At 53.5% G+C, this 8602-nt stretch overlaps 1 protein-coding gene across 1 annotated transcript; it reads left to right on the top strand.

The window, feature by feature from the left end:
• The first annotated feature begins 2561 nt into the window (after window positions 1-2561).
• On the top strand, window positions 2562-7961 carry LOC134430780 (homeobox protein Hox-B13-like). The gene is given in 7 exon segments (XM_063178663.1): window positions 2562-2593; window positions 2810-2894; window positions 3788-3839; window positions 3949-4039; window positions 4041-4540; window positions 4829-4870; window positions 7690-7961. Coding segments are annotated over 7 exon segments (1074 nt in total).
• Window positions 7962-8602: the final 641 nt, after the last annotated feature.

The following is an 8602-nucleotide window of genomic DNA, read 5'->3' as shown; positions in this document are numbered from 1 at the left end:
ATGGATCCTGTGGAGAACGGAATAAAAGAAGGGCTGCAAACTGATAAGGGCGCTTGACAATTTTCATGTCGGTTTTGAGAGAGGAGCCGGTGCAAAATTCAGATTTTTATCCTTTGAGACGAACCCGTTGTTTTTGCTTTAAGCGCTGAAATTTTCTCTGAAATCCTCAAAGAAGAAAAATCTCATTGTCGGGGTGGAAATCGCGTTTATGAACTCGATTAAATCGCATTTTGAAACTCGAATAAATCACGATTTTAACTCAATTAAATCGCATTTTTTAACTCGAATAAATCCCGGTTTTAAACTAGATTAAATCCCGTTTTTAAACTCGATTAAATCTCATTTTTATACTCGATTAAATCCCGTTTTTAACTCAGTTCAATCACATTTTCAAACGGCTCCCGCGGCAGAGCCCGCTCGGAATTTTCCGCGGGTTTAAAAGGAATTTGGGGGAAAAATTGTAATAAATGAAACAAAAGGCCTTTTTGGGGTGAAAAAGGGAAATTTCTGCCCGCGGGGCCGGGACAAAGCCCCGCTCACCGCGGCTCCTCGGGAAAGGGAAAAAAAATCAGATTTTTACCCAATTTTAGCTCCATTCTTTGGTTTTTCGAGGTGTCCGAGCGCGGCCGATCCCTCTCCAGCTTTTCCTCCTTTGTGCGTTAAAAAATAAAAAACCAAAGGCACCGAAAGGGCTGAGAATCCTCAGCGCCAAAAACCAAATAAATCGAAGGGAATTCAAGGGCAGGAAATCCTCAGCGTTAAAATTAAAATATTTTAGAGGGCTGAAAACAGGCGGCGAAATCCTCGGCGCTAAAAAATCGCACAAATTAAAGGGCTGAAAATCAAATTAACGAAAAGGAATTAAAGGGCTGAAAACTCACAGGGAATCCCAGCGGCCGCGGATCCAAATTCAGCCGCAAATTTGGGACAAATCCGGGGTTTTTTTGCCCCAAAATCGCGGCCGGGAGCGAGGGCTCCGGAGCGCTCGGAGCTTTTTGAAGGTTTTTAACTTTCAACTTGGCCTTGACCTCGGCTCTGCCCGAGCTTCCCCGCCGAGAGCCTCGCAAACAGCGCGGGGTGCGGGGCTGGGAGGGGAAACGGGGGGAAAAGGCAAAAAAATGGGAAAAAATGGGGAAAAAGGGGGAAAAAATGGGAAAAAAGGGAGAAAAAATGGAAAAAATGGGGGAAAAAATGGGGAAAAAAGGTAAAAAAATGGGAAAAAAGGGGAAAAATGGGGAAAAAAAGGGAGAAAAAAAAAAAGGAAAGAAAAGGGGGGAAAATGGGATAAAGGAGCTTTGGGAGGTTGGAACTTGGCGGGTTTTTGGGTTTTATTCGGTTTTTTTCCTGCAGAAATTCGATTTTTTTTATTTGTATCTTAATTTTTTTTTTCTGTCAGTGGGACATCGCGGTTTTTGGGGGGGGTTTTTGTGGTTTTTTGGGTTTTTTTAGGGGTGGATTTAGGGTTGTGTTTGGGGTATTGGGGATAATTGGGATTTCGCCCTAATTGGGGGATAATTGCGATTTTTCCCCATCTTCTCCCCAGCCCCCATTTCCAGCGGGTTCCTGTGCCTTTGGCTGCCCCAAAAAGCCGCAGAAAATTGAATTTTATTGCGGTTTTGGGGGCAGAAACCTCCGGGGGAAAAGGAGCCGGAGTTGCCTTTGGGGGAGAGATTCGGGCAAAGCTTTTCCCCGAGCGTTTCTTTTTTGGGAAGAAAACGGAGGGGAAAAAGGAAAAAACATTAAAAAAAATCTGTTTGCAGCACGTGTAGGGCCAATTAAAAATACCGGGGTGGCTTCAAGCGGGGGGGGTGATTTAATTATTATTATTATTATTATTATAATTAATTAATTCACCCCAAACTCTTCCAGACCCGTGGAATCCCTCGCCCCACGTCTGTCTGTCCGTCTGTCTGTCCACCTGCCCGGCGCTCCCGCCCCGGGAAAATCCAAAGGGATTTTCCGGTTCCTTTTCCCATTTTCCCCTTTTTTTTCCCCCCAAACATTTATGGAAAATAAATGAAAGGAATTGCCGGAAATTGGGAGGAATTGGGGGTAAAAAATGGGGGGGGGGGGAATTGGGGAAAATGGGAGGGATTGGTAAAAAAGGGAGGAATTGGCGAAAAGGGGAGGGATTGGCAAAAAGGAGAGGAATTTGGGGTAAAAAATGGGGGGGAATTGGCGAAAATCGGAGGGATTGGGGGTAAAAAATTGGGGGGAATTGGTGAAAATGGGAGGGATTGGTAAAAAAGGGCGGAATTGGTAAAAATTGGAGGAATTGGCAAAAATGGGAGGGATTGGGGAAAATGGGAGGAATTGGGGGTAAAAATTGGGGGGGGGGTTGGTGAAAATGGGGGGGGATTGGTAAAAAAGGGAGGAATTGGTAAAAAAGGGAGGAATTGATAAAAAAGGGAGGAATTGGCAAAAATGGGAGGAATTGGCAAAAAGGGGAGGAATTGGGAAAAATGGGAGGGATTGGCAAAAATGGGAGGAATTGGGGGTAAAAATGGGGGGGGATTGGTGAAAATGGGAGGGATTGGTAAAAATTGGATGAATTGGCGAAAATGGCAGGAATTAGAGAAATTAGGAGGAATTGGTAAAGCTGGGAGGAATTGGTAAATGGGAGGGATTGGTAAAAAATGGGAGGAATTGGTAAAAAACGGGAGGAATTTCCAGGCTCCCATGACCCCAGACGGGCGCTGAGGTTTCGGGGGAGCGGAGCCCGGGCGGTCCCGGGTATTTGGGGTATTTCAGGTGCGGGCGCTCTCGCACTGCCAGGAAATGAAATTTCCCTCTCGCTCCTGAATTCCAGGGCCCCGGGCGAAGCGCCGTCCCCACGGGGGCGGAATTTTGGGGATTTTGGGGTTTTGGAGGGCAGGAACCCCGAGGAGGGGCAGGTGAGCCCCCCTGGATCCGACTGTGAACAAACCATCAAAAAAGTCTAAAATTAAAAATTAAAAATGAAGGCGGTTTTAACCCCAGTGCGGATTTTTCCACCCTGGGCCTGCCATTCCTGATTGTGCCGTTCTTTGCCTTTTCTCCCTTCTTTTTACCCCATTTCCCTATCTCTGCCTTCCCCGCACCATTTTTAATTTTTATTTTTATTTATGTTTTTATTTATTTTATTTTATTTTTTAATATTTTTTATTTTTTATTCTTTATATTCTATTTCTATTTTTTAATCTTTATTTTACTATTATTTTTGAATATTTATTTTTATTCCTTATTCTCTATTCTTCATTTTATATTTTTATTTTTAATTTTATTTTTTATTCTTTATTTTTTATTCTTTTCATTCTATTTTATTTTATTTTATTTTATTTTATTTTTATTTTATTTTATTTTCTATTATTTTTTTATTTTAAATTTTCTATATTTATTTTTAAATTTTTTTTAATCTTTATTTTTTATTTTTATTTTTTATTTTATTTTCTTTTTTTTTATTTTTTTATCTTTATTTTTTTTATATTTTTTTTAAATCTTTATTCTTTATTCCTTTTTTATTATTATTTTTTTATTTTTTCTTTCCGAGCCACCTCCGACTCTCGGGCGGCAGGAGGGGTTCCCCCCCCTCCTCCTCCTCCTCTTCCTCCTCCTCCTCCTCCTCTCCCTGCCAATAAAACCATTTTCGCAATTTCTCCAGCTCTTTATTGACACCGCCGCATTTTTATTTTTTTTTTTTTTTTTTTCCCCGGTGCGGGGCTGGATTTTTCCCTTTTTTTCCCCCCTCCCTCCCCTTTTTTCCCCGTTATCCACCAACCAACGCTCGAACCTCCTCCCGTTGCGTCAGGGGGGCGGCTCGGGGCCTTTTAAACCAGCCGGGACCCCCGCGGGCAGCGCCGGTGCCTCGGAGCGGCCTCTCCGCTTCCCGTTCCCGTCCCCGTTCCCTTTCCCGTCCCCGCTCCCGTCCCCGTTCCCCATGCCCCGGGCCCCGCCGCGCCCCCCATGCAGCCCCCGGGCCTCGAGGGGCTCCTGGCTCCGGGCGGCGCCTTCGGGGCCGCGCAGCCCCGGCCGCTCCTTCCTCCCGCTCCTCCTCCTCCTCCTCCCGCTCCTGCCGGTGCCGCTGCCGGTGCCGGTGCCGGTGCCGGGATGAACCCCGGCTTCCCCGCGGAGCCGGAGCCGCCCAAGGCCCCGCCGGGCTCGGCCCCGCTGCCCTACGGCTGCTTCGGGGGCGGGGGGTTCTACCCGTGCCGGGCGGGCCGGGGCTCGCTCAAAGCCGGCCCGAGCCCCCCGGGGCCCTTCGCGGGCACCGCCGAGAAATTCCTGGAGGCGCCCGCGGGCGCCGAGGAGTTCCCGAGCCGCCCGGGCGAGTTCGCCTTTTACCCGGGTTACGGCGCGCCCTACCCGCCCGTGCCCGGCTACCTGGACGTGCCCGTGGTGCCCGCGCTGGGCGAGGCGCGGCCCGAGGCGCTGCTGGGCCCGGACGGGGCCTTCGGGGGGTGCCCCCAGCCCTGGGGGGCGCTGGGCGCGGGCTGGGCCGGCCAGAGGTGCTGCCCCAAGGAGCAGGGCCCGGCCGCCTTCCTGCTCAAGCCGCACTTCGCAGGTACCGAGGGCACCGAGGGGTTAAACCGGGCCGGGGGCAGGGGGGGCTGCGGTCCGGGGTTAACGGGAACGGGGTTTAGCCCGGGTTTGGGCTCTGGGTCAGGGTGAAACCCGGCCGCCTTCCTGCTCAAGCCGCACTTCGCAGGTACCGAGGGCACCGAGGGGTTAAACCGGGCCGGGGGCAGGGGGCTGAGGGCACGCAGGGGTTAAACCGGGCCGGGATTAGCGCAGGTTTGGGGTCTGGGATTAGCGGGAACCGGGTTTAGCCCGGGTTTGGGCTCTGGGTCAGGGTTAAACCCGGCCGGGCTCCTGCTCAAGCCGCAGTTCGCAGGTACCGACACGGCAAGGCACGGGTTAAACCGGGCCGGGGTAGGGAGGGGTTAAACCGAGCTGGGGTTAGAGGGGTCTGGGCACCGGGGTTAACGGGAACCGGGTTTAGCGCGGGTTGAGCTCTGGGTCGGGGTTAAACCGAGCCGGGTTTGGGCTCCTGGCCGGGGTTAACGGGAACCGGGTTTGGCCTGTGTAGGGGTTAAACAGAGCCGGGTTTAGCGCGGGTTTGGGCTCCGGGCCGGGGTTAATGGGAACTGGGTTTAGCGCGGTTGGGGCTCTGGGTCAGGGTTAAACCGAGCCGGGTTTAGCTCTGGGTCGGGGTTAAACCGAGCCGGGTTTAGCGCGGGTTTAGCTCTGGGTCAGGGTTAAACCGAGCCGGGTTTAGCGCGGGTTTAGCTCTGGGTCGGGGTTAAACCGAGCCGGGTTTAGCTCTGGGTCGGGTTTGGGGCAGGGGGATTTGGGCTCTGGGCTGGGTTCAGGGTTGGGGAGTTCGGGATGTGCTGGGAAGGTTGGGGGGCACAAAACAATGATAACAACAATAATGATGATAATTATAATAATGACGATAATTGAGCTTAACTGAATTTATCGCGGCCGTTTCTAACTCCGAGCACGGAGGCGGAAGGTGATCGATGGCGGCTCGAATGATCGTTTATCGGAATTCAGATTACCATTTATCAGAATCCGAGTGATCATTTATCAGAATCCAAGCCATCGTTTATCAGAATTCAAATTATCATTTATGGGGGTTCGAATGGTGGTTTATCAGAATTCAAATTATCATTTATGGGGGTTCGACTGGTGGTTTATCGGAATTCAGATGGTCATTTCTCAGAATTCAAGCGATCAATTATCAGAATTCAAGCGATTATTTATCAGAATTCAAATTATCATTTATGGGGCTCGAATGATGGTTTATCGGAATTCAGATGAGCATTTCTCAAAATTCAAGTGATCGATCATCAGAATTCAAGCGATCATTTATCGGAATTCAAGCCATCGTTTATCAGAATTCAAGTTATCATTTATGGGGTTCGAATGATGGTTTATCGGAATTCAGATGATCATTTCTCAAAATTCAAGTGATCGATTATCAGAATTCCAGCGATCACTTATCGGAATTCAAAGGATCATTTATGGGGGTCCAGAGGATCATTAATTAGAATTCAAGTGATCATTTATGGGGGTTCAGATGAGATATTATGGGGTTCAGAAAATGACATTCAGGGTCCATTCTCGGGGGTCCCCGGTGACATTTCCGGCTTCCCAGGGTGGGAAAGTTCAAAAATGCGGGGAATTAAACCCAAACCTTGAAATACCGGCAGGGAGAACACAGAACCTCAAAAATTTTAACTGTCGAGAGGGAGAACGCAGAGCTTCAAAATCTTTCAATATCTAGAGGGAGAATGTAGAAATTTAAAGTATTTGAATATCTAGAGGGAGAATATAAAACTTTAAAATCTTTAAATACCAAGAGGCAGAATATAGACTTAAAATTTTTTAAATATCGAAAGGGAGAACACAGGACTTAAAAAACTTTCAATGCCAAGAGAAAGAACACAGAATTTAAATGTTTTTAAATGCCAAGAGGGAGGATATCGAGCTTTAAAACCTTTCAATATCAAGGGGAAGAATATAGAAAATAGGTTTTTTTTAGAGATGGAGAGGGAGAATGGAGAATTTCGAAACCATTAAATATCAAGAGGCAGAACATGGAAATTAAATAATTTTCAATATTTGGAGGGAGGATTCGGATCTGGGAAACCTTTCAATGGCAGGAGGGAACAATTTCAAACCTCGGCGGGGCCGGGCCGGGTTTGGGGGGCTTTGGGGGCCGCAGTGACCCCACTGTGACCCCGCTCTGTCCCTCTGTGTCCCCCGTGTCCCCGCTGTGCCCCTGTGCCCTCGCTGTCCCCCGGTGTCCCCTCTCTGTCCCCTCTCTGTCCCCCCGTGTCCCCGCTGTCCCGTTACCTGCTCTCTATCCCCCCATGTCCCACGATCCCCCGCCGTGTCCCGCTGTCCCTTCTATCCTCCGTGTCCCCCCGTGTCCCGCTGTCCCTCCATGTCCCCGCTGTCCCCTCTGTCCCCGCTATCCCCCCGTTATCCCCCCGTGTCCCCGCTGTCCCCGTGTCCCGTTATCCCCCCATATCTCCGTGTCCCCGTTATCCCGCCATGTTCCCACTGCCCCCTCTCTATCCCCCCATATCCCCTCTATCCCCCCGTGTCCCCCCGTGTCGCCCCACGTCCCTCCGTGTCCCGCTGTCCCCCCTTTATCCCCCCGTGTCCTCTCTATCCCCCTGTGTCCCCCCCGGTGTCTGTCTGTCCCCTCTATCCCCGCTGTCCCCCCGTGTCGCCCCGTGTCCCTCCATGTCCCGCTGTCCCCTCTATCCCCCCGTGTCCCCTCTATCCCCCCGTGTCCCCGCTGTTCCCTCTAACCCCCCGCTGTCCCCTCTATCCCCCCGTGTCCCCTCTATCCCCGTGTCCCCGCTGTCCCCTCTAACCCCCCGCTATCCCCGCTGTCCCCTCTAACCCCCCGCTGTCCCCCCGTGTCCCCGCTGTCCCCTCTATCCCCGCTGTCCCCCCATGTCCCGCTGTCCCCGCTGTTCCCCCGTGTCCCCGCTGTCCCCTCTATCCCCGCTGTCCCCTCTAACCCCCCGCTGTCCCCTCTATCCCCCCGTGTCCCCGCTGTCCCCTCTAATCCCCCGCTGTCCCCCCGTGTCCCCGCTGTCCCCTCTATCCCCGCTGTCCCCTCTAACCCCCCGCTGTCCCCCCATGTCCCGCTGTCCCCGCTGTCCCCCCGCTGTCCCCGTGTCCCCGCAGAGGGCTCCGCGCCGTGCCCGGCCGAGGGCTGCTCGCTGTCGCTGTCGCTGCGGCGGGCCCGCAGGAAGCGCGTTCCGTACAGCAAGGGGCAGCTGCGGGAGCTGGAGCAGGAGTTCGCCCGCGGCCGCTTCATCACCCGCGAGCGGCGCCGCAAGATCGCGGCGGCCACGCGGCTGAGCGAGCGCCAGATCACCATCTGGTTCCAGAACCGCCGCGTCAAGGACAAGAAGGTGCTGGCCAAGGGCAAGGCGGCCGCCAGCGCCGCGCCCTGAGGGGCTCCGGGCCACCGGGACCCCTCGTTTGGCACCGGGATCCCCGCCTGGCACCGGGACACCGCGACCCCCACAGGCCCCGGCACCGCCACTTGGCACCGGGACCCCTCATTTGTCACCGGGACACTGGGACCCCCACTTTGCGCCGGGACCCCTCATTTGGCACCGGGATCCCCGCCTGGCACCGGGATCCCCGCCTGGCACCGGGGCACCCATCGGCACCGGGGCACCCATCGGCACCGGGGCGCTGCCGCTCCCGCGTGGTACCGGGATCCCCGTGTGGCACCGGGACCCCCCATTTGTCACCGGGACACCGGGACCCCCACAGGCCCCGGCACCGACACTTGGCACCGGGACCCCTCATTTGGCACCGGGATCCCCGCCAGGCACCGGGACCCCCACGTGGCACCGGGGCACCGCTTGGCACCGCCACCCCCGCCTGGCACCGAGATCCCCGCTCGGCCCCGGGGCACCGGGACCGTCGCGTGGCACCGGGACCCCTCATTTGTCACCGTGATCTCCGCGTGGCACCGGGATATCACCACCCCCGCCTGGCACCGGGACCCCCGTGTGGCACCGGGAGCCCGGCTCGACACCGGGACTCCCCCGTTTGGCACCGGGACATTGGGACTCCCCTTTGG

This window comes from Melospiza melodia, chromosome 30 (genome assembly GCF_035770615.1).
Source record: "Melospiza melodia melodia isolate bMelMel2 chromosome 30, bMelMel2.pri, whole genome shotgun sequence".
Lineage (NCBI taxonomy): Eukaryota > Metazoa > Chordata > Aves > Passeriformes > Passerellidae > Melospiza > Melospiza melodia.
This window is presented reverse-complemented; position numbering and strand designations above follow the sequence as displayed.